Source organism: Amblyomma maculatum, chromosome 1 (genome assembly GCF_055883805.1).
Source record: "Amblyomma maculatum isolate TAMU_Amacu chromosome 1, ASM5588380v1, whole genome shotgun sequence".
Taxonomy (NCBI): domain Eukaryota; kingdom Metazoa; phylum Arthropoda; class Arachnida; order Ixodida; family Ixodidae; genus Amblyomma; species Amblyomma maculatum.
The window spans coordinates 266,731,623-266,757,482 of record NC_139344.1 but is presented as its reverse complement, the minus strand read 5'-3'; the positions used below and the strand labels follow the sequence as shown (position 1 = coordinate 266,757,482).

The 25,860-nt window shown below is 45.0% G+C and overlaps 2 protein-coding genes across 2 annotated transcripts in view; one reads left to right on the top strand and one right to left on the bottom strand.

The window, feature by feature from the left end:
* The window catches only part of LOC146206474 (ribonuclease H2 subunit A), a 39,928-nt gene extending 26,448 nt beyond the window's left edge, over positions 1-13,480 (bottom strand). The window contains exons 1-3 of the mRNA XM_084591160.1: positions 13,221-13,480; positions 4,045-4,116; positions 3,199-3,325 (exon numbers count right to left, since the gene is read on the bottom strand). Of these exons, the coding sequence (XP_084447286.1) occupies positions 3,199-3,325; positions 4,045-4,116; positions 13,221-13,347 (326 nt within the window). The 5' untranslated portion in view covers positions 13,348-13,480. The remainder of the gene's footprint in view (positions 1-3,198; positions 3,326-4,044; positions 4,117-13,220) is intronic.
* Positions 13,481-14,477: 997 nt separating this feature from the next.
* Positions 14,478-25,860, top strand: part of LOC146206473 (lateral signaling target protein 2 homolog) — a 47,573-nt gene continuing 36,190 nt past the window's right edge. Inside the window, exon 1 of the mRNA XM_084591159.1 lies at positions 14,478-14,711. Coding sequence (XP_084447285.1) covers positions 14,676-14,711 — 36 coding nt within the window. The 5' untranslated portion in view covers positions 14,478-14,675. The remainder of the gene's footprint in view (positions 14,712-25,860) is intronic.

Below are 25,860 nucleotides of genomic sequence, written 5' to 3'. Positions count from 1 at the left end.
AGACGATAAATAAAATGCCCAACGTTGGCATCTGTGTGAAGCCTCAATATGCAAGTGGTCTAAGGTGTGTAGACGAGAAGCAACTACGAATAGAAATGGAGTTGGACCAAAATCAGAATTGGAATAGACTGATGAGTGAACGAAAAACGTATCGCATTCTTTATGCTGCTGTGTTGTGCTTTAGGCAACTAAGGCCATCATGCACCAGGCATTTCTTTTGCCTTGATCAAATTGACCGCATTACACAATTTTCTACAGATTTGCATCCTTCCCACGATGACTACAGAATCTATCAGAAGCTACCAAAAGTTCTGGTGGCATTTTACTTGCCACTGGGTTCCAAAACTTCGCAGAGAAGAGTAGTTTTGTTGTAACAAATTTTAAAAAAAGCACGAGCAAAACATTGAATGACCAGTTAGGAATATTGCATTTTAAATGGTTCATTTTTTATCAAAATTAATCGGGAGCCCTCTAGTACACCAGCTCTCTCTCCCTTCTTCATGGAAAGAACATGCCCATGGGGAATGTTGGTGCATTTTCCACTTCTAGCTGGAGATCTGAACAATGTGCTGATGAAAGCGATTACTTTGCAGGATTTTCCCCTGAATTTTGCCTGTATTCTACAATTGACATTTTTGATTCAATAATATGTGGGACCAACATTTCATGAATGATAAGCAATTCATAAAAAATGGAAAAATTAAAGGTATACTGAACAAATATCCAAGAATATTGAGAAACAACCACAATTGTATTCTTAAGGCACGATTACACTAGTGCAGACACATAATAGTTTTGAGCGGATGGCTGTATTTTTGACGTTTTCTGAGCGGCTGTCGGGTCAGAGGCAGCGCGCTTCCGACTGTGAGTCACAACTACCCTCAGCAACGTCATGGCTCCGCAATCCCACCGCCACCGCACCTGAAGTTGGTTGACCGGCTACACACAGTGTAGGTTCCCCAGCATCGCGCCGTGCACAATGCTGCGAAGTGTGGAATGCTGCACACGAGGAAGGTCGAGGGGGACGCATACGGAAAATGCGTATTGCAGACAAGTGCGCGGTGGGAGGGAATGATGCATTGTGCGCAGGAACACGAGCAGCAAAATAAAAAAAAAAAGAAAAGCACATCCCTCTCTGCGCTTTGTGAGTGCCAGGTGAGAAAGGAAAAATGAACAGGTGCGACCGGCCGCGATGGGGGTAGTTGTGACGTGATATCCGGATTTTTCAGAGCTTTCACAGGAGCCTGCTAGGTGCGGCTATTTGAAAAATATTCATTAAAATACTTACTTTCCGCTCATTTCTGTTTATAAAGTGGATTGTTTTGGTCCCTCCCAATGCGATAGCTACCATCTGCGCTGGAAATCTCGGCGGCAATTTTAACGCGGTAGCGTTAAGGAGCTCGTGTCGCAGAAAAGCCGGTGTCGTCGGCAGCGTTGGCCGTGAGCGATAAATCCCGGCATGCACTTCATAAATAAACATGCACTTCATAAATAAAAAGCAACTTCCAAGATGGGCTGGGTGGGAATCGAACCAGGGCCTCGGAAGTGTGAGACAGAGACGCTACCACTCAGCCACGAGTTCGATGCTTGTAAGCGGTACAAAAGCGCTTCTAGTGAATGCGGTGTTGCCTTAGAAACGTGCCGTAGAACGTTATACTGCGGTGTATATCGGTAATTATGAGCATGTTACTTACAGAAGTCGCAGTTACACAAGTAGCGAAGTACGTTTCCGCTACATTTCTTCTGCGCTCTGCGCACATGCAGAGCCATCTTGCGGCAAACACAGAAGAACCCCTTCTCGCAATGTGCGGCGCTGCCCCGACACGTGGCGCGCCACTCGCCCCCGACGTTTCACCGTGCACCCTCACTGGTTGTACGGTTGTACAATCAAGCGTCTTTTCTTTCTTTAGATCACTATCTTCGCTCACCCGCTTCTCCCCTTCGGGCCGCGCGGGTACCGCGGTGCGAGGATGCCCCAATACCCTTGCGTTTAATAAGTCTTCTCGACGAGGTGCAATAACGCTATCGCGTTCCACTCTTGCAGGCGAAGCTTAAGCGTCCTCCAATTTTTTTTTTTATTCAGTATACCTTTAAGCTGTTTATAGTGTGGTCACAGCCTGGCGAGGCCCAAGTAACTGTTTCAAGGCAATGTGAAGCAAACTCATGCAAAAAGACAGAAAAATGGTGTGCAGAAGCCAAAAGACCCCTCCAATAATTCAAACAGAGTAACCAAAACGACAATGGAAAAAACTTCAAAACAGAATATGTTGAATACCAATGCACTTGACCATCCTAGAAACCAAATGAATTTGTCTTTTACCCTTTCTGGTCAGAAGGGTAAGCGGATAAAGCAGTTCATAAAATTTATTCTACACTTGCAGTATGTCCTAAAAGGCAAGTGGATTGCTTCTGGCCTCGCTTCTACTTCATGACAAACCCATGTCACTGTGCTGTCTACAACCTTCTTATCTTATGGCTCCCATCCCAGCTTTACAAAACATTACATCATGAATTGAAACCACGGCGACCTCTCTTCCTGTTGATATTTCGCTGTCATTATATGCGCGTACAACCCACATTGCCCTGCATCTCCCATCATTAAAAAAACAAGCCAGCTGTCCCACCAGAACAACAGAAACTTTACCATATTGATTGTAATATCCCACCTAGGTATACAAGATTAGAAACAATTGTTGAAGCCTACATCAGCTTCATTTTCTGGAAGCTTTCTGTTAAGCTTCCACAACTTTTGGTCAGCATCACAGTTTTCCTTTGGCATGAAAGAAAATGAAAACTGAGAATATTTAAGCTGAAATTAAAATAGAGGATGGCCAGAATGTTCACTATAAAGAATGAACCACCATAAGTCTTTTTAGATTATGTGAGCAAATATTCGGGAACAAAAGTGGAACTGAGGGTGGCCGAGAGTTAGATGAAGTGACAATATTAAGATATTGGCAGCACTACTGTGGCCATGACTGGTGCACATCATTGCTGGAGTGGACTTAGGCTGATTACGACCATGATATGTGGCAAGCTACAAATATTCTGACCAATGAACTGCTGGATATTGGCGTGAACTATGTGCATGCCTGTTGTCGACTATGGCCGGCCACTGTCGAATTTCATTACAAACTGATTTTATTGTACCTTATGAAATGATTTTTTTTTTTTTGCAGAAGTATACAGAATACTCACACATGAAGCATGCGTTCACTGATGACAACAGGAGATATAAGTTCCACCATAAAGCCAAGGAATGATGAGTTCCTCTCTATAACACTTAGCAGCTCTTCTCTCTTCTCTTCAGTGAGGGTTTTGGAGTCTGGGGACACAAACAGAAAAAATTAAAGAGCACTGCAGAATCTACATTGGAGTATTGCAAAAGCACGGATGCTGCTGTTAGTTGCTTCTGGTTGCTTCTAGTAGTGTAATTCACTTCTTGTTAGCCCATTTTACTCTTTGGTACTTTCAAATTGCACGCCAATCCCTTCCTGTGCCCTTTTTCGGCTCTACTTCCAATTGCGTGACGTCAAATCCCCTACCTCACATTAATTCACTTCTTGTTTACCCCTTTTAGTCTTTGGTACTTTCAAATTGCGCGCCAGTCCCTTCCTATGCCCTTTTTTTCGGCTCTACTTCCGGCTATATGACGTCACATCCTTGACGTCATATCCACTACGGCCCTCGTTTCTCTCTTTCCGCTTTCACTCCCACCTTCCTCCCTTCCCTTACGACGCGGTTCAGGTGTCCCCAGAACAAGTGTGGCAGATACTGCGCTTTTCTTTCCTGTGAACCAGTTATTCTAATTAATTACCTAATTAACTTATTGGCCTAATTATTTTTTCTGCAGCAACATTACGTCAGCCTCTATCAATTGACACCACTCATTAATCTCTACCATTTCTCAATTACCCGCAACTGCTGCGGACACGATTTTGCGGACGCGGTCTGCGGACAGAAATCTGTGAACATAGCGATGTAACGCTTTCGCGTAAAAAACAGTTACTCTTACCTGGACAGCATGCTCTAATGTATGCTTACCTGCAAATCCAAGCTCTTTTAGCTGATCTTTTGATGAAATTGGGCAGTAGACAATCCCATAGACCATGGGGCCTGCAATAAGCAGCATGGTAGAAAATAAAAAAATGTTGCCTTTTTTTTTTACCATTGACGCCTTTTTTCATTTCGTAACGACCTCAAGGCTGAAGAATTTAATCCTAAACCCTCCTACACTTTTGCAAAATTGAGGAGTGTACAGTCGTGAGCTAAAGTGGCATACAACACTCGACCAGTGACAGCTCAGAAAAACTGCGTCGAAATGCCATCTAGTGACAGCGTAAGGGACAGCGACATCGGCACACGCATGTGGACAAAATGAGGCATTGCCACTATTGTCTCGAGCATGGATAGCTGTTGCTATATAAAAATGACATGCAGTGTTCTTGAGCTCCGCCACCGGCTGAGTGTTGTATACCACTTTTGCTCACAACCGTACCTCCTTTTTCTGCAATAGGTTTATTTGTCCATTCATCCATAATGGAACCATGTAGCAGAATAATATCTGGACTCAATTTATTTTAATATACCCTCATATATATATATATATATATATTTTTTATATATATGAACCCTCATATATGTATTTTTTAATATATATATGAGGGCAACACAGAGAGCTACAGAATGAAAAATAATAGATGTAATGTTAAGAGATAAGAAGCCTGCAGAGTGGGTCAGAGAAATAACTCGAATTAATGACATTCTAGTTGAAATCAAGAAGAAGAAATGGGCATGGGCAGGGCATGTAGGGCGAAAAGAGGATAACCGATGGTCGCGAAGGGTAACAAATTGGATTCCAAAGGAAGGAAAGCGTAGCAGAGGGCAGCAGAAAGTTAGGTGGGTGGATGAGGTTAAGAAGTTTGCAGGGATCAAGTGGATGCAGCTAGCACAGGACTAGGTTAGTTGGTGTAATCTGGGAGAGGCCTTCACCCTGCAGTGTGTATAATCAGCTGATGGTTATGATATTTCAATATAATCAAAATAAGAACAAAAATTGTAAATTGAAGGATTTAATGTCCTTAAGTGACACACGGTATGAGGGACGCTATGGGAAAGGCTCTGGAAAAAAATTAAGACCACCCGAGATTCTTTATACGCTGGCATAGCTCTGAAACACGAGTATTTCTGCATTTAATTCCTATTGAAATATGGCCACTGTGGCTGGCATTTAACCTGCAACTTTGGTATCAGCAGCCAAATGCCAAAGCCACTGAGCCACCGTAGCAGGTTGAACTAAAAATATTTCAATGGGAAGAAAATGCCGTTTGTCTACTACCAAGTGAGCATTATTATACAGAAATATAATAAAACTCACAAATCAATATAAACCCCTCTTTTTGAGTGACAGTGTTGTTTTATTGTTCACCTCTCATGTTTCTCTACTCGACTCAAAGCCTATGCACTAGAAGCAGTAGTGAAGGATTGGGCACAATGCCTACAAGAATGCATGGATTATGCATCTATGCACTGCCTTTTTTGTCTCCATTCTGGAGGCATGGATGTGGACACGCTAATAAAAAGGAATGCAAAGAAAAAAAGAATATGATTAACTGAAATAACTTTTTTCAATGTTGCAAACAACTGGCTAATAAAAGCTGGTCCTACAAAAAAATTCAGTCATCACAAAAAGTGCAGTTTGAATATCAAGGTTTCACTGAGCAGAACTCAAATCCACCAACTCAAGCATTCAGAAGTTTTCAAAACGCTACAGCATAGTGTCTATCACCAGCCTGAATAATGGCAAAACAAAAACTAATGGTTAAACAGAACAGGTTCAGTGAAATGCTCATACATGCCTGTCTTGGCATAAAGAGCATTAGTCATGCCTTTATATACATCCCGGCCCATATAAATCTTTCTGAGAAGAAACAAGAAAACGATGGGATAACTAGTGCAGCCTCTCAGCATCAGCCACACTGCATGCCTAGGCTTCATTCAACCAGGAGGGCATTACTGTTGATCAATTTGTGAGACAAGATAACAAAAGAAGAAACAGTAATTCTTTACCAAGTACTGCAATAAAAGGGACATTGATATGATTGCCCGCATGTGAACGTAGGAGAGCACCACCTAGTCTGAAAGCTCCTCTTCCTCGAATAATTTCTCTATCAGTAATACCACACAAAAAAAGAAAGATGCAGCAGCAATACTGCATGTCTTGTGTTTCTTTTCCTGTGTGTCTATTGTGTTTACGCCCACTTTTTCCATTATGAACATCCTCCAACTAGCTCAACTTTCTACTGAACTACAATTTATCCCTTCTACATATTAACACGTAGACACACAGCCTAGCATTCAGCAGTAGGTTCTCTGCAGCTGCCTTGAACAGGCTGTTAAGGGGCAATGCAGCTTTCGGCAAGAAGGTTTTGATTTCTAGTTTGATTTGCACAAAACTTTTCGAGCTTATTGAGAATATTACTATGACTATTTTTACAAGATTTCATAGTTATATCTGAAGAACATATTTTTTTAATAGTATATATTTCTACCTTGATTCTTATTAAAAGCCTCCAGAGTTAATAAAATGTAGTAGGATATGCTGGTTCAAACAGTGGTTGCATTTCTACTAACATGCTACAGGCAAAGACATTCTCATACTTTTTCGCACAAGACAAATTTTTAGTTTTCACTTTTTGCAATGCAGTTACCGCAGACATGCCAAAACTGAGAAAAAGATTCATGCAAGAGATTTAATGCTAAGAAATTGGAAAAGCAAAGAATGCATTGACCCGCAAAATGTCTCCAGGACCGCAAGAAAAAAACACACACAGTCAAAATGGATAAAACAGAAGTAAAGAAATCTGTTTCACATAGTGATTATCTAATCGGAAAACCAATTGGAACAAAGAAAAATATTGATGTTTGAACAATTCTTTGATATGCAAAGCCAGCATGGGCAACAAAATAATTTCTTTAGAGTACCTTCCACTGGACTTCAGCAATGAAGTTTTGGAAGAGCATAGAGAATGAGGCATAAATCATTTTTTTAAATAATATTTGGCTATTTTTTTGCGGTTTCCATGTTGAGGCCATTGGATCGCAAGAGATGAAACAGTTTAATGTTGCTAGTTTCTACCACAATTTTCTACCATCTTATAAAAGTTAGTCTGCGAATTGTTTCAGCTGCCAGCACCGAGTAATATAATGAAAAACTTAACTCTGAATAAAAAGGGTATTCAAGATTCATCAATCAAGAATTATTCTTATTACCACACATAATAGGAACATTATCGAAGGGGCTACACTAGCCAGTGATTGCACACACTGAACACATAGGTGAATGGAACTTTTTATGACAAGTTAATCACAGCCCAACGTAGAACAGGTGTCCATAGATAATACACCCACATTTGCTTCTGTGCCTCTTGAAAAAATAAATTCGAACACATCAAACTACCAGTAGAAGCACCAGGATAGTTCAATTTTTCTTTATCCATGCTTTTTGAACCTCTAGTTCCTTTGTCATTCCTTGTGCTGGATTTGTGCAAAAAGTATAAGTGTTTGTAGTCAAGTGCACGATACAACAGCGCGACACATAATTGTCCAAAACTAAGAGACTTTGGTAAATGAAGGTTCCACGGATTTTTGTATGACTAAGAATCGCACTACTGTCTGAAATATACTCAAGACAAAAGAATGAAAACAACAGCTGCTGTTAAGCCCTGTTCAGATAGAATATTTGATGGCATTGCAGTCCTGTCTATAGGGGGTATTTACATGACGTCAAAGCTGACGTCAGTATGCAGCCGACGCCATCTTTGTGTCATGTTCAGACTAGTACGGTCGGCGGCTTAGCTGCTCGGGTCACTCTACCTCATGCCAGCACTGGTGTAATAAAAACTAAATCGGCATCATGAGCAACAGTTCGAATTATCTGCAAAGTGTGCGCGATGTGGACCGGTACATCAAAAAAAAAAAAAGGAGAGAGACTGTGGCACCGACCCGTTTGCAGTCGATGTGCAAGTGCACGGTAAGCGTCGACCTGTGGCCGAGCATAAATATGTGACATTCATGAGTTCCTTGAACTACGGATGAGCTTCATCACAAGAAACCAACTGAAAGTCTACAGATCACTCGAAGGACACAACTATGTTACAAGCGGCTGGTTAAAGAGCCGCGGTTGAAGCAGACGAACTCGCGCTTTGCGCAATTACGTGCGTACTGTACAATGCTTATCCCAGCTAAACCACTGAGCCCTTGCAGCCCAAATTTAGCACAGAAATGGCATTTTGTAGTCAGTATTTGTTATACCATACTTGTTTGGTGTACTTGCCACTTGCCTCATTTGATCAGATGAGGTCGGATGTTTGTATCGTCTGTGATGGCAACGAAGCAAAATAAGCCGCTGCCACAGTGATTGCACCGGTGGCGCCACCTCCTTGCATTGCAGGCTCGAAATAATTGTTTGCAACAAAACTCTTCAAATACAGTGCAGTTTTGGCCAAACTAAGTTTCGCTTGTTATTATTTATGAAAGTTTATAAAGCTCTTTAAACTTTCAGCAAAACAACTCTGCCCATCTACTTTCCTTCACCGAATATTGCTTCGCAGCCGACCCAGATGATGCGAACATCCGACAGTCTTCTGATCGAATGATGCAGGTACACCGAACACAGAGTTTGGGAGCCCTCCTTTGAAGGCTTGAATTGCCGCAAAACACGACGAAGAGGTGTTGGCGGTGCACTGCATGCACATGGCTGGACACGGTGATGCATGTCACATTGCCGCGCTGCTCTTTCACATGTAATATGGCGTACGAGTGCGGGAAGATCAAGCAGTCGTGCACGGATCGTGGCAACAGATGGCTGCCAGGGAACATCCGGAAGATTCCAGCTCAACCCATTTTTGACAGATTTCGCATCTTCCGTGATACTTGCGTGGTTGAGCCGTGCCAGTCATATGCGACGTCGCATCTAGGTGAGTTGTTTCGTTCCGGTGGAGTCGTTTGTGTGTACTTTCGAAACCTTAAAAAAGCCGAGGTCCGCACAGCTCTTCAGCTTCCGTTGCTTACACTGTGGACGGTTATTACAGTCTACGACAGCTCAATAAACCATAGCTGTGGATGTCATTGCTGTGGAACTGCGCGCACGCTCGACAGCAACTTGATACGTATACGTCTGCCCTGTTCTTTTGGTGGACACAAAAATGGCCGACTGCACCCCAATTACCCACGATGCACTGCGCACGGCGCGTTTCCCAGTCATAAAAAGTCAATGGGTCCAATTGGGGATTTCCCAATTGAAATGAATTGGTCAAAAACCAATTGTGTTTTCGCCACCCATTGGGCCTGACCATTTGATATGAATACCATTTGATATGAAATAATTGGTCACCCATGAAGACCAAATGGTTCACCAATTGAACTCAAATGGCACACCCATTGAGCCCAAGTGGTTTGAACTCACGTAGCTGAAAAAAAAAGAATGGAGATGCAATTTCAATGTTTTGGGTCCAGAAGTTATAGTTAGTAGCCGGCTCTTAAGGACAGGATTGTGGTAATAGATTTTGTGAAATAGGCATAAGCGAGAAATTTTTCTGCGTAGTGAAAGCGGTGGCAATGATAATGTTTTCATAACGGTAACACTGGAGTTAAGGTGATAGTTGGAAAGTATAAAACGTGACGCGCGGTTTTGAACAGATTCGATTTCAGATTCTAGAGATGCAAGGCCAGGGTCCCAGACAGAGGCTGCATATTCCAGTTTAGGACGAACAAGGGTTTTATAAAGAAGCAATTTTATTGAACTAGGAGAAAGGTTAAAGTTTCGGCGCAGGTACCCCAACATGCGGTTAGCATTGTTAGTAATAGATTCCACATGCAGATTCCAAGAAAGATTAGAAGTTATGTGCACACCAAGGTATTTATACGAAGACACAGTTTCAAGAGGAGTATTATTGAGGTTGTAATTAGCTACTTCATTGTTACGACGAGAAATACGCATATGTTTGCACTTGTTAACGTTAAGCTCCATTTGCCATAATTTACACCACTCTGAAACTTGGTTAATATCAGACTGAAGAACAGAAATGTCAGAGTCACTGTTAATTTCACGGTAAATAACACAATCGTCAGCAAAGAGACACACAGAAGAAGCAATGGTGTTAGGCAAATCATTAATATAGATTAGAAAAAGTAGGGGCCCTAGTACGGAGCCCTGGGGAACGCCTGAGCCCACTGGAGAGGAACGAGAGTTCGATTTATTTGCTGTCACGTATTGAGAACGGTTAGTGAGAAAAGACTGAAGCCACGAAACGATGTTAGGGTCGAGTTTGAGGTTACTTAATTTGAAGAGTAGTAATTGGTGAGAAACTTTATCGAAAGCTTTGGAGAAATCGAGGAATATACAGTCTGCTATGGAACCCCGGTCAAGAATGAAATGAAGGTCTTGTGAAAAGCATAGAAGCTGAGTGTCGCATGAGAATGTTTTACGAAACCCGTGTTGGGAATGACTGATGAAAGAATTTCATTCAAGAAAATTGGCGAGATGAGAGCAGATGACATGTTCCATGATCTTACATGGGATGCTAGTAAGTGAAATGGGTCGGTAGTTATTAGGAGAATGTTTGTCCCCAGACTTGTGCAGGGGAACCACGTTGCCCACCTTCCAGTCGCTAGGAACACAGCTACACTCAAGAGATTGTTTAAACAGTTCAGCAAAAATAATGGCACTATACACTTTAGTATTTTTCAAAAATTTTTAGTTAATGTTGTCCACTCCGCATGATGATGACATCTTCAGTTGTTCAATTATTTTTTCTACGCCCACAGGATCCATTATAACGGGGTCCATAACAAGGAAGTCACGCGGTGGGTAATGAGGAATTTCGGTAATTAAATTGTTAGTAAAAGAAGCAGTAAACACATCATTAAGAACATCAGCACACATTTCACTAGGAATTAATTGTTCATCTGCAGTTTTCAGATTGATTGTAGATGGGTCAGTTTTCTTAACCACGTTCCAAAATTGTTTTGGGTTATTTATTAGCATCGATGGAAGAGTATGACTAAAAAATGACTCCTTAGCTTGTTTTAGTGCCGATTTATATGCAGACGCAGCAGAATAGTAAGCGTCCCACCGGGGCATAGAATTAGACACTTTGGCGGAGCGAAACAGACGTTTCTTTTTGTTTGATAGCCGTTTTAGTGAAGAATTATACCAGGGCGAACAGTTGTTAGTTAATATTTTTCGCAGCGGAACGTAAGAATTAGTCAGGGAGGATATTTTATCCTTATAAAGGGTCCAGTTAATTTCAATTGGGCGGTCATGAAAAGAGGGCAAGTATTCATCGATAAAAGCAGCGAGTTCATGATTAATTGCATCAAAGTTTGCTTTTTGGTAGTCACGGATATATTTAGAAGTGTTATATCGATGTGGTATCGCGACATTTACTGAAAAATGGAGCATGCAATGATCACTTAAACCTGGCAAACAAGATATTGGAGCAACGATATCAGGCGACGTGGTGAGAACAAGGTCTAACAAGTTTGACGAAGAAGATGTAACACGGGTAGGCTGGGTAACAAGTTGGGAGAAATTAAAGTCGGCACACATGCGCAAAAAACCATCGCACTCTGTAGAAAAAGGATCAATATAAGAATGTTCATTGGACCAACATATAGTTGGAAATATATCCACAGGCTGCAGACTTATATACTCCATTCTTTGAACAGTGCTGCTGGGACCAGTGACACATCTTTGTTATTCAGAGTTAACTTATTTAATTATGCCTGCACTTAGAGTGAACATGATATAATCAATTAATATGATTAAGCGGCATATACTTTTTATAAGAACTTAAATTTTTCACTGTTGTCTCTTTATAGAGGTATGTATATTTGTGCACATCTCAGTCAAGGATATCACTGACTTGACTTTCCCAATTGGGAATGTTTGCTTAGGACCAATTAGAACCAATGGGAAGCCCAGTTGGAAGCCCAATTCGTTTCAAATGGGCGTCCCAATTGGGAGCGAAGGAATCCCAATTGGGATTGAAGTAACCCATTGGGCTTCCCATTAGCCCAATGGGTTTATTCAATCTCAATTGGGATGCCCCGTTGGTTTCTCCAGTCCCAATTGGAACCCCCAAATGGTTTCTTCATTCCTAATTGGGAGTCATGAAACCAACTGGGCGTCCCAATTGGGAGTAAGGAAACCAACTGGGCTTCCCAATTGGGAGTGGAGAAACCATTTGGGTTGGACAGTACCCACTGGACAAACCATTTGGGATTGGCAGAACCAATTCAATCTGACTGGTCTTCCCAATTGGACCCATTGATTTTTTTTGACTGGGTTGTGAATATCCTCTATACCCATTTCTATACTATACCCATTTCTTAACTTTCGAACACACTATTATTACCAGTACATACCGTCACAAAGTGAATGAAATTTATAGCTATGTACAGTTGCAGATACTGTTCCGTCTCCAAATGACTCCAAGAGCGATTTATTTTTCCTGCTTGTGTACACGCAGAAGGAACAACATAACTGTTCGGAAGTACACTCCAGGAGCACTCGTACATGCATCACGAAATACATCTGCAATGTTTTATTCTTGTCGTTTCGTCCGAAGCGGTCAGGTAGGTTCCGCTGTCCCTATGGGATTGAAGTTGTTTGACGTGAATGGGAAAAGTTTGTTACGCTTGGACGAAACCACTCCTTTCAAATGAAACAACCTTGCATTGTGACCAATAGCAAGAGTGCTGCCAGCTAGCAAACTCATCATAACGCTGTCGTAACGCCAATTAATCGTGATGAGAGCAAATTGCCGACGCAGTGAAATCAATGCGTGTGATAGGCGCACCGAAGCCTCGGTGTTGACCGCGCTGTTCTCGCCATGCCACTTTTGGTTACGGTTGTCTGTAGAAATGCTGCCTCATTCGACTAAGTTTCGTGAAATAAAGTTTCACAGACGTCATTTCCTAGCTAGAAATCAATATGCGCTCGTTAAACTTGCTCTTTTTGGTTCAAAGGGGCATCTCAATTGAACAAAGCTCTTTGTTGATCCAATGCTAATAAACTCCGTTTGGCTAAAAAGCGGTGGAGTTTGGGCGGTCATGGCCAAGAAGATGACTCCTACTGAGGTGTTTTTTTCTTGACCTTTGTACGAAATTATTTCGCTGATGAATAAGCAAAAAAGAAACTGAGTTACAACACATACCCAAAACTGGTCCTCTTCCTGCTTCATCCACCCCTAGGATGCAAGGCTCAGTTTTTGTAACATCGGGAACGGTGGATTTAATTACGGCATTCCGCTTATTATTCGTATTAAATGAATCTAAATCCATACTGCTAATGCCGCCTAAACAACAAAGTAACAATAGCCCACAGCCGCCTACTGATGCTACTAACGCCTGCCAATTTTTGCCGCCTTTAACATGGCTATGGCTTTTAAAAGAACTGGATTGGATTGGATTAAATTAAATGTGTGCATGTTCATAAAAAAAAAAAAAAGTTCCTAAAAGCACTGAAAATACTATATATGAAACTAACAACTAGCAGCCGCAGTGGCCGCAGCTAGCATAGTACAAAAGTATACAAATCACATAGGTACCAAGAGCAAAATAAGACAGTCTAGGCTGGTATGGGTCCCGTACGGAAAGCGCAACGCCTTCTTTCTTCTTCGCCATTTTCTAGACTTATTTTCATACTAACGCTGCCCAGGTGCATTTAAATGAACGCTCTGTGCCTGTCAAATTATTACCTGAAGTCAGGCGGCCACCAACTTAACAAGCACCCCATAAAACCCCATGCTGTCCATGCCACAGTTTTCGAAAACGAAACCGAAAGTCAATTAACGCCCAATGTGGAGGTGCGGGTTGCCGCGATCTTGTTCGTCCTGTAGAAGCATAACGTTTTTGAGAGAGGCTATAACGAGCCATAGAGTTTCATGTTTTGTGGCAGAAAGTTATATAATATCATTCGCTGCAAGCACTACTTTTTGACCGAACTGTGCAAGAAAAGGTTTCTCACGGAGATGTGTTAAATCTCGATTATTGTCTTATCATTAATTAATTAAGAGAGGACTCGGTAAAATACAACTCATGCGAATAAAACAGATACTGCGCCTTTCCTTTCCTGTGAACCAATTATTATTATTATTATTATTATTATTATTATTATTATTATTATTATTATTATTATTATTATTATTATTATTATTATTATTATTATTATTATTATTAAAACAAGTCGCCTCTTACACAAGTCATGAAATGTAATTGTCGAGAATAACAATGAAACTATTACTTGTAATAAAATCTTTACGTTTCTAATAAATCTTCGTGCGTTTGTTACGTGAATGTTTACTTTATTCTTTTTTAGTATTATTATGACGTTTATGTACGTCATTGTTGCGCACATCCGTCATAAGGGACCCGGAAGTTTTGCGGCAAAGCGTATCGCGCATGCGTCAGTTTCTCGCATCCCTCGAGCTGCTCGAGCCGCGCAGGCTGTGCGGACATCTGTCTGGCGCAGGCAGTGCAGGCGTGCCCGCTGCTCGCGAAGACTGGAATCGGTTTCGTGGTTGCTGTCGGCTGTGTTAATAGCTATTATGATTTCCAGAACACTGTCGGACTGAGTAAAGGAGAGTCAGCAAAGCACGTCGAGCCTCACGATGAACTCCCTGAGGAAATGGTTCTACCGACCAAAGGTGAGCGCTTAGGCTTAATTCTTGATAGACTTTATCGTCTGCAGTTGCGTTCCAGCCGCATCTTCCTCGTGATCTTGCAAATAATATGCAGCATTGTTTTTCAGAACGTTATAGCAGGGCTGAAATGCATTGGAGCGTGGCATTTACGACCGCTGCAAATGAACATGCTTAATTTATTGCGAAAATTAAACTATTATATGAGATTCTACAGACCTGCTCGCTCGTCCGCTGGCGCGCGACATTTGTTTTCTCGCGCAGTTTCACCCGTAGAGCTTGGTCGCACCGCTGCTTGTTAGTCTGCAGCATGAATAATTCGACCCGCACGAGCTATCACGTCTGCTTTAGCGCTGTTAGAGCGACTATTGTTTGTCGGTCACACTGAATGCGTCATCCACACTCGTTAGCTTTCGCAATCTCTTCGGCAAGGATCATATTCGGATCACTGGGCCGTGATATCCGGAAAGTGTTGGTAGTCTTCGGCTTCGGCCTAAGTGATGTGCCGATGCAGGATGTGCAGCACCCTAATTCCGAGCTCCTAATTTTTGCCCATAGTTGAGCATTACTATTGTCACTTTATGCTGTTTGCGAGTGCCGCATTCCGGTGCGCGTAGAAAATATCTGCTCTTGTGGCTCTTTTGCAACTGGAACAGTGTTATCTAACGTCCATTTAGGTGGATGTCTTTCTTGTGTAGAAGATGTAACTTCATATCGCAGCTGCGTTAGTAACCTCAGCGAATTAGAACTGCTTAGGCGTTTTGACAAATTGTGTTGACCCGCGAAGAAACGATGGGGTTGAAGCTGCTGTGTTTCGTAACCAGCGCATTCTTGCTTCGTTACTGATGCTCTCGCGCACTCCATTTCGGAGAAGAATGCCCGATGTTGCTGTTTGGATTCTGCCGATCTGTCACCGTAAACGACCGTTGGTTTTTATCGGCCTACTTGTTCCCCTGTGTCATAAGTTCTCTGTTTTCGCTCTGATGCTAGAAGTTGTTTTGAAGTTATTTTTAGCTGCATTGTACGAGTTCGGTGAACGATGGTGTTCATTGTGTGCAAAACCATCAGTTTCTCGCCTCCGAAGCAATCGTATCTTGCCGCCTTGGCGACGTCTCAGTCGAGTAAACGCGCAGCGGCAAAACGAGCTGGCCTTCGTCTTCCGTGTTTATAAGGAAGTGGTCGTGAGGAAGCTCCCGAAGTCTGCGAGTGTGTCATGTCCTCAGTGTGAAAACACATTGCTTGCTGTCACCTCATTTCATTTTCATCCCTAGTTCGACCGTTATTAGCTGGTGCCGTTCATCGCGGGTTGGAATGAATAGCTTACGGCGTCTGCCCACTTGGATACTGCTGTCATGTCGTCTGGTCGGACGCCGTTTTGCTCCCCGACTAAAGTACTTCGTTCAAACGGTTTTCTTTTATGCTGACCGCTCGTAAATTTTCGTCTGGAGTCTTGGTAGGCGGCTGCCGCGTTGAATGAGACTTTTATGACTAGCAATCAGTGCCCCACTATTGGCGCCCGGAGGCGTGCTCGACGCTTGAGTACCGTCAGTGGGGAACTCGCGGTGTCACGTAAAATGATGCCGCTAGGTCCTGCTACTTAGGTGCCTTCGAAAGCAGGAGTAAAACTGCGCTAAAAAGACGGTGCGTAAGAAAACACACAGGCACAAAGTGCGCCTTGTTTGTGCCTGTGTGTTTTGTCTTTTTAGCGCAGTTTTACTCGTTCGATTAATATGAACCAACTAGCCCTTCAGAGTGTATTACTTCGAAAGGAGCCTCGTTTAGTCGCACACCTCCAGGCAGAAATCGCGGAACTATTTAAGAAGCTTGCCGATAAGAGAGGTAGGTTTCGAGAATGTTTAAAAAAAAAGTCCCTGTTTGTGTCGCCCACCATGCACGTGAGGCCTCGCACGCTGTATTGGTGGTCGAATGCATTTCAGGGACACCCCAAGTGCAGGCTTGCTTGCACCGTGGTGTGCTGAACACTTGTCGAAACGCGTTCGACGCTTGCCATCGTTCGCGAGGCATGCGTCTCCTAGGGCACGCCACCATTTCTCGGTAGCGCGAGCAACAACTTCAGGTTCTCCTTTTTTTTTTTTTTTTTTTTGATAATTATAAGAAGCACTTTGAGCTGCGTAGTAGCCCCGCAAGGGCGTTTTGCGCAGTCTCGAGTCGTCGCCAGCGCGAGTCATTCTTTATGCATGCAGAGGGTGTTTCTAGCGACGCTGCCGTGTTTAAAGTTCTATCGTCTTCTTGGATGTCAAGGATTTGGAAAGTTTGGTTTGCTGAACATGGGCCGATAGCCGCAGCCTTACTTGTGCTTCGGCTTTCGCCGTCGTTTTCTTTTGCCGTTACTGTGCCAATTCCATGGTTTTACCACTTTCGCTTGAATGATTGAAGAGCACACTAGCGCTTTCCGCAGTTGGTACCGAGAGTCGATTTTTTTTTTTTTTTTATCGCTAGCCGGATTTAGTGCTTGGCTGTTTTCAGATCCATACTAAATTTAAAATTACGTGCTCCACACTACAGCGTTGTCAAAAATATGCAGGCTTTTTTTTTTTAGCTGTATTTAGAGTGCTTGGCTTTTCAATTCCATACTAAATAATTACGTGCTCCACACTACAGCGTTGTCAAAAATATGCAGGCTTTCGGATCAGCTGCTTGGCGGCGAAGTGAGATTCGTTTTGCAGCTCCGTACTATCGACGCCGAATGGAAAGTTTCGTCCTCGCCTCGTCATCACCGAAGAGTTCTGCGGGGCACTCGGAGGTCTTAAATTTTCTACAAAGGTTGTTCAGGTTTGTCACGCAGCTGTCGTCCAGCGAAGGAGCCAAGTTTGCAGATTGTTTTGCTCAGGCCAGCAGCTGGTCTTCCCGTCAAACGTCTCCTACCGCCTCGCAAACAGCGGCGGCATCGATAATCCCCCAATATCCCGCTGATCCACGCCAGCTTTCGCCGCCAATGGAACTTCGAGCACGTTGACAACTCCAATGTGGCCAGATTCCTCACGAGATCCTCTGCAACATTTTCAATTGCGGCTTTACATGTAGCTGGCACGATTGTCCCCGCGAGCGCACACCCCCTCCCCAGCGGCTGGCCGGCGACCCGATGAGTGGACGCGGGGGGGAAGTTCCTGTGCGACGAGATACCGCGAAGGCGTTCCGGGAACGTTCTCATTTCGTCCTGGCGCTGCTTCTCGTCTGCCAATGGCGGCGTGGTCGGAGTAATTTCCCGCTGGCGAGCCCGTTCTGGCAACGCGTCTAGGCTCTGTGGTTTTGTGTGGGAGTTGCTTTCTCGCCGCTTGGCCACCTGGTTCAAAACCGCCGCACCGTTGCGAGCGTCGGTACGGACATGCGTCTCGGTGGTCATTCTCATCGCTGCTGCTTCTCGATTGCCCCGCAGTAACAACGTCCCGCCGTGACTATAGTACGGACATGGCCGCTAGTGGGAGCCACTTGTCAAGCGAACAGGCAAGCAGCCCACTAAACTAGAATTCATTTTAAAGCGGGGAAACTCATGTGAGCGAAAAAGTGAGCGAAGCGACAAGGCGGCGCGGCGTAAGCGATCATGGTTCGCTCCGTCGCCTACTGGGGAAGACGCATGCACGCGACAGCGCGAACCGAGCGAAACGGCGAGAACGCTCTGTGTAGGTTGTGTGGCTGGCATTTGGCTGGCATAGTGGCTTAGTACACCGCAAAACTACTGTCATAACGATTGCAAGAATCAGTTATTTTGCGACAACACGGCAAAGTGAAATGTATTTACAACAAACCGTATCGAATGTGTGTTAACTTGCACAGTACGAGAAGTCACGTCTTTCTTGTTTCTTTTGTTTCGGTTGCGATTAGACGTTCTTTGAATCCTTGGCTATCCACCATTGTTCGTACAAAGCGAAAAAATTGCGCGGTTGTGCACAATCACAATGCAACACAGCAAAATAAAGAAAGCGTGCAAAATGAGCGGCAGTGACGTACGGTTACTTCCGGGCGAACGAGCGAAATTTTCTATTTCGGCAGATCCGAGCGACGAGCCAAGCGACACATGAATTTCTGTTCGCGCGAAGGCTTCGCGCGACGCGTGCCGCCGTGTCGCGTTCGCGGGAGTTTTCGCGTGCATGCGATTCAGCCTTAATCGGAAGCACGACCTAACAAAGACAGAATGCACGAGTTTCAGACCGCGGGCCTTTTGGGCACATCCTCAGTCTTGAACTGCGCTGCACGTCATAACACCGGCGAAATGAAACCGTCAGCAGTATCAACGTTGAAGCGCTGTCAGGATGCAGCCCAGGTCGTGGTTCTACGTTAACTACGTTTGCTCATTACTGAATTCAGAGCGTGTTGAAACCCAAGTGCAGGGCGCTAGACTGCTGAACCCAAGGACGCGCGGGCAGAGGCGAAATGCAATCAAGTAAGGCAGAAAATTGGGCGACTTGGTGATTAAACTTGGCACCAGCCTAAGTAAAAGACGTGTGCCTCTTATGTGTGTTCTTTTACTTACGCTAGTGCCAAGTTTAATTACGAAATGCAAGGCGAAATTAAACCGTCAGCACCCGTGTCACTGTGCACGTTACAGATCCCTAGGTGGTCGACATTTCCGCAGCGCCTCACTACGGCGTCCCTCATTGCCAAAATCGCCCTGGGACGTTAAACCTCATGTAAACAGAGCCAAACAGTACTTACCTGTGGCCTGTTGGTTACAGTAGCAACTTAGTTGAATGCTCAAGATAGATTTGCGGCTTTCCCCGTTTCAGAAAAAAAAAAAAAAGAAATTAAGGAAAATAGTAGCTTAAGACCGCATAGCTAATTTTCGCATGTCTTTTGACATTCTATGTCCTTAATTTGTGATAACCGCTTGTTTTGTGCCTGGCGTAGATGCCAATTGAAAGGAGGTCCTAACGTTGCATTGCTATGAACCGATACATTCTGTTGAAGGCCTGCGAAGTCTATGGTTGAGTGATAGGCAACTGAGCAGCAACGCTTCGTCATATAAATGACGATCGAAAAACATGCGCGTAAGGGTATACGTGCAGTGTGTGCGTAAGAATTGCGTGTTCTCTGCCTCTCGCAGAATATCTGGAAAGAGTAAAGTCGCTTTGCGTCCGCGTGAGCGGGGTTCCGTTCGGGCGGCTCCGCTAGAAAGCAGCCTTGCAAGAAAACCGTTACTCTGGTATATAAAAACAGAGTGCGCGACGAAAGACGGTTGGAGTGTATAGACGGGTACCAAGTGCGCGGCATAAGCTTTTGAGAATTGAGCTGGTGTGAGTTGAGCTGGAGAATTGAGAATTGAGCCATATAATGCGAAACAATAGTTGAAGATGTTCGTTTGCAAAGAATAGAGCAGGGTTACCGATGTGCAGCTTGCCAAAAACACTCTGAGATTTCCGTCTAAATGCCACGACGACCTTTAATGCTAACCCCCTCTACCCTTTCTGGTGTGCACGTCGTGATTCACCCAAGGGCTGTGCACGCGAGTCTCTGCGCTGTGCGCAGCAATGCCTTCTTGCTCTCTATTCTGCGCTGCTCCACACCCCATGAATGCAAATAAATTTCATAATTATTGTTATTCTCTGTTCTCAGGAAATATTCCTTGAAACGAAAGCCGTTGCTTTACGGTTCCAGCCCTATTGAGCCCGATGCGCATATGGAAGGTCTTAAAAAGAAAAAAAAAAAAAGAAAAAAAGAAGCGCCTGAGCAAAGCCACCTGTGTTTCTTGGTTTCGTCGTTTTTGTTTGTGAAAAAAAGAAACTCGAGATATTTTTTCAAGCATGAAATGCCTTTAGCGTCCATTGTCGGTGCAGAACAGAAAGGAAAACACAAGTTTCATAGGTAGTCACCTCCTGGTGCTTGCATGCTGCGATGCCACTGGAGCAGCGAAATTGTCAACAGGCGTCTTCCTGTGGTGGGCGAAGCAGGCGCGAATGAGTCTACGCTATGGTGTACGCGCTGACTGACCTAAGGCACTTGACGAGCGAGGCGACAGCGGGCGTATTCCATTTTCCACATTTCCAGCCCCAGGTTACTCGCTGGCAGGCCCCGGATTCCGCTTTTGACAGGAAGCAGCGTCATGGTCACGTGACCTGATTGCCAGGGGCTTCTTGCAGGCTCTACAGTTATGGCGGATTTACGTGCAAGCAGTTGAGCGAACTCGGCGGCAGCGACAGAGCGAAAATTTTCCAACCTGTTGGAACTGCGTCGCTGTGGCCGCTCGAGCCGTCGACGCATCTCAAAACAGGCTTTCGCGCCGCCGCGGCAGAAATCGCCAGCGTTTTTGCATGCATATGTGAAACCAGCTTTATCGTAGAGCCTGTGCGTCGCTGCAGACGACGCAAAGCATCGGTCACCGTGCACGGCGCAGTTCTTTCACAGTGGCGTACGTTTATCTCCTGACTTGCGTGCAATACCAAAGATAGACAACAAAGGGGCGAATTAAACTGCTTTCCGGGAACGGAGCGCGGCATATGAGAACTCAGCTTGACGGGCTTGCTCGCCGTTGTTGCTCGGGGCGGCGAAGTTCGCCCAAGGCCGAAATAGTCCGACTCGCTGTGCTCGGATCAGCAAGCGCTCAGGGCGACCTCCATGGAGCGAAAAACTTTCAAACAGAACTTGCACGCGCGACGCGAGAAAGACCTGTTCGCACCCGATCTAGCATGCATGGTCCCGGCGGCCGCCGCTTCGGTGCGTCCGGTGAACGTAGTACGCCAAGCAGCACGCAGAACTGGATGGATGGATAAGGCTGAACCCTTTGAATCGGACGGCGACGCCACAGGCCGCCTAGCCGTGAATAGTAATATAGTCTGTACCTATTCTTGCCTTGATTTTAGCCACCAATCAGCTAACCTTCGAGAACTGCTTCTCGTAGCATCGCCCTCCACCGGCCAGCCTTGTTCTGTTGCGAGATTTTTTTTTTTTTTTTTTTTTTTTTACGAATGTCGTCAAAAGAAGTTTCATGTGGCATGAATCGTTATGTCTCTAACGAAGAATAATAAAATCTAGGATCGAAGCTAACGCATGTAATTGCGACAGCAGGGGCACCGTTTGAAACAGCTGCCGACGCCGTGCGCAGAGCGGTGGCTTTCTCAGATGCAGTGAATGCAATTGTTTCCTTCGTGCAACGATTGAGGAGCTCACTCGTTGTAATGCAAATAGCACATCGAACCCTTAGAATCACTGTTCTCGCGTTGGTTGCGATGCGGAAGCATTTACGGGATTCTAACGCGAGTAAATATGTACCGATCTACTTGCCACCTAGTCACGGTGGTTCATCTCCCGTTGTTGCCGCAGTATAGTGTGCTAGAACAACATTGAAACCAACCCAGATGTACAGCACCACTGCAATGTCTTGTAAGGTTAAAGGGAAGGAAAAGCTTGAGACGAATAAAAAAAAGTGATCTTGTGACAAAAGCTGAGAACGTAGTGGCCAGTGAAGCAGCGCATTAGCTGTGCTGCTACCCAAACATACACAAGGTACGATGCCGCAGCCTGTCGGATTTCTTTTTTTTTTTTTTTTTTTTTTTTTTTCACTCTGTGTACGTGCTGTCCCGCAGTATGCTGTAGCCGTTTCTTTTACGTTGGCTGCAGCCAGGACGCGTCGTTGCGACGGTAGAATGGAGCGGCACACTACGGACTGCCGACACTGCGCTTCGCTCGGCGGCAGCGCACCAGCGGAATTCGCTCCTTGGAGGAGGATGGTGCAAAGATTTCGCAGCAGCGTGCCGCGCTTGGGAGAATTTTGCAGTGAAAGTTCGCCCCTTGGAGGTCGCCCTTAAGCTGTTCCAGCACTCGAGCGCTTCGTATGTGATGCTTCCAGGCCTCTAATGCAACAGAAGCTTGGTTTGGACCTGCACGCTGGTAACTTGCGAGACAGGTCAACTTCTGTATACAGTACGGGCAGACAATTTAAGCTCGCGGCTGTTACGACCAAGCATCCGCAATTGCGCGCTCTATTGTTCGCCTGTGGGCATGGGTAAGTTTTGTGAATATGTGGTGATGGTCCAATGGCTCTAAGTGAGCCTGTTTCCAGGAATCCTGTTTTGTAAGCATGTTTTGCTTTGTGGACAACCTGCAAATGCCAAATTGACCCTGTCAAGAGAACGTCTGGAAAAACACAAAGAAACGTCCCCCTGCGGGAAATAGCAGGAAGTGCTTTCTTTCTTTTGTTCACCCTTCCAGTCGAGAAGTGCTATCCTCCAGTGATGAATGCCTCCTATCCAAAGGAGACGACAGAGTGACATGTCCGCTGACGTGCAGGACAAGAAAGGAGCATGACTCATACGGCCATTAAGTGATTTCCCGGGAATGCAGGAAAGATTTGCAATTGTCGAAAAGGGACCATGTTGGGAGCCCTATGCGGCGCCACGTGCACTCGGGTTTCTGAGAAGTAAAACCCCTTGTCAGAACCAGCCTGTGGTTTCTTTGCTGAAGAATAGAAATGTACCTCCTCTCCTCGCCGTTCCCAAGCTTTTCCCGCCAACAAGTGATCACGCCCAACGAATGAATGCCGGACCAGTCAGTGCTTCAGACCATCAGTGCAGTGATGTGTTCGATTGGATGCCGATACCTGAGGGGCGTGCTCTGGATTTGGTTGGTCAGCATCTTCAGAGAGGGGCTGGACATAGGGGGTTTTTAAGGACGCTGCAGAGCACGAAATGTCGCTCTGGGCCCTGGGTAAACGGCTCATCCAGTCGCTTCTCGCTATGAACTCTCAACGCTTGCCATTTTGCTGATGTACCCTTCTTTTTCATGTAAATATTGTAAATACGTTTTCTCAAAGTGCCAGTAAACCTGCTTGTACATATTTTACCAACTTCGAAGATTCAGTCCTTCTTCAACCCCGAGTCTCTGCACGCTACCAAGTGAAGGCCGGGTCGACGTAGCCCCAGCGTCACGACAACTGGTGATCAGCGGTGGGATCTGAATCTGCAAGCACAACGACTGGTGTCCAGCGTTGGGATCTGAATCTACAAGCCACAACATCTGATGACTGGAGGTGGGATCTGGATCTACAAGCTACAACATCTGGTGATTCGAGGTGGATCAGAATCTACAAGCCACATCTTGTGATCGGAGGTGGCATCTCAAGCAACAAGCAGGAGCAACAATCGGCCAACAAGAAAGCAGCTCGGAACATCGATCGCATGTGTGGGTGAGTGCTTGGCTTTTCTTCTGATGTGGACCAGGTTCTAGAACAGGGTTAGATTTTAGAACTGGTAAAAAGTGTTGAAACGCCTTTAGGTTTGGTAGTTTGCACTGTTGTTTTGGAAGTAGCCGACACTCGGAGCGATCATGGACCTACAAAAGCTGCAGAAACCGGAACTGTTGCAATTGTGTGAGGAATTGGGAATTGATACAAGTGGTTTGGCACGAAAACCCTTGATTATAAAGGCAATCACTGATCTGGGAACCGATGATGAGGAGCTCAGTGAAGCATGGAACCTCATCGGTCAAAAAAAGGAGCAGCTCAGACAGCAGAAAGAGCGGGAAAAAGAGGAAAAGAGGCGTGAGCGCGAACGTGAGTGGGAAAAAGAGGAAAAGAAGCGTGAAAGAGAAGCAAAAAAGCTGGACCAAGAAATTGAGCTCCGGAAATTAGAACTAGAGTTGAGCAAGAGGTCGGGCAATTGTCCCCAGCTAGCGGTACCTCTTCTCAACAAGGAGGCAGATTTCAAGATGTCAAAGTACATGCAGCCATATGTGATAACAGGGGATATCGGTCTGTATCTGGCTAACTTTGAGCGAACCTGCGAAAAACTGTCCTTCCAGCGAGACACTTGGTCTCAGAGATTATTGACGGTTCTGCCCTGCGAGGCAGCGGAGGTTGTCGCGCGGCTAAGCAAGGAGGACGCGGACAACTACGAGAAGGTCAAAGCTTGCCTTCTGAGAAAGTATAGGCTTAGCGCCGAGGCGTTCAGACAACGTTTTCGGAACGCTACTAAGTCCAGGGACGAGAGTTACCCTGAATTCCTGTACAATTTAAGAGTAAATTTGGGCGAGTGGCTAAAGAGCACAGATTCCTACAGTGATAGGGACGCTGTAGTCGAGCGAATTCTTTTGGAGCAGTTTTATAACTGCCTCCCAGAAAAAGAAAGAAATTGGTTACAGGACCGAGGCGAAATTAAGTCGGCAACTGAAGCTGCCGAACTTATTGAGGAGTATGCTTCGCGCCGACAATTCAGCAACCCAGCAGTGGATAGGCCCCGCAATCCCAAGTTCAGTGTGAAAAACCGTCAGGAAAGGCACTTTGCTAGAGTTGGAAACGAAGAAATGAAGGTTTCTTCAGGCAAATTCCCTAGAAAGGACGGCAGTGAGAAAAGTGGGGAAGTGACCAACGTGCAGAACACAAAGAATAAGCTTGAGGCTAGGAAGCCGCTCACATGCTTTAGGTGTAATGAGCAGGGTCACATTGCCGTCAACTGCCGGAAAGAAAAGATTGCTTTCTCGTATGTCAGGGACTGCGATGAAAATATGCAGCTTTTAGAACCCTACCTGCATGACCTAGTAGTCAACGGGAAGCCTTGCAAGGTACTGCGCGATTCGGCCGCAACGATGGATGTTGTCCATCCGGCGTATGTATCGCCTTCCGACTATACAGGACAGTGTGCATGGATCCGACAGGTAGTTGAGGAACAGAGTGTGTGCTTGCCGATCGCGAACGTGGTCATCGAGGGCCCTTTCGGCGAATTAACAACCGAGGCTGCCGTTTCAGGAAAGCTTCCTAAGTGCTATCCGTATTTGTTCTCCAACAAATCGGACATGCTGCTGCGAAAGAGGGGCATCCTTTTCGGAGACAGAGTTGTGCAAGCCTTAACACGTTCAAAGGCGCGAGAACTAGCTACACTGCTCATTCCAGAAAAATCCACAGCGGAGGAAACGGCAGTTAAAACAGTGGTAAATGCGGAAGATAGCAGGTCAGAAAACTTTGAGAGCGAGGCATCTCAGATATGTCAACTTGAAAGGGAGCTTGATGAGACGCGGAATGAGGACGCTCTTGAGAGTAACCTCTTGCCGCCAGTGTCTAGTAATCTCACGAGACTTCTAAGTGTAACCCGAGAGGACTTAGCTATGGAGCAAGCCAATGATCCCAAGAATAAGCTCGAAGTACAGTGGGAAGGACCTGCTAAAGTCGTTGCAGAGCTTTCTGACACTAACTACGCAGTGAAAATCCCCG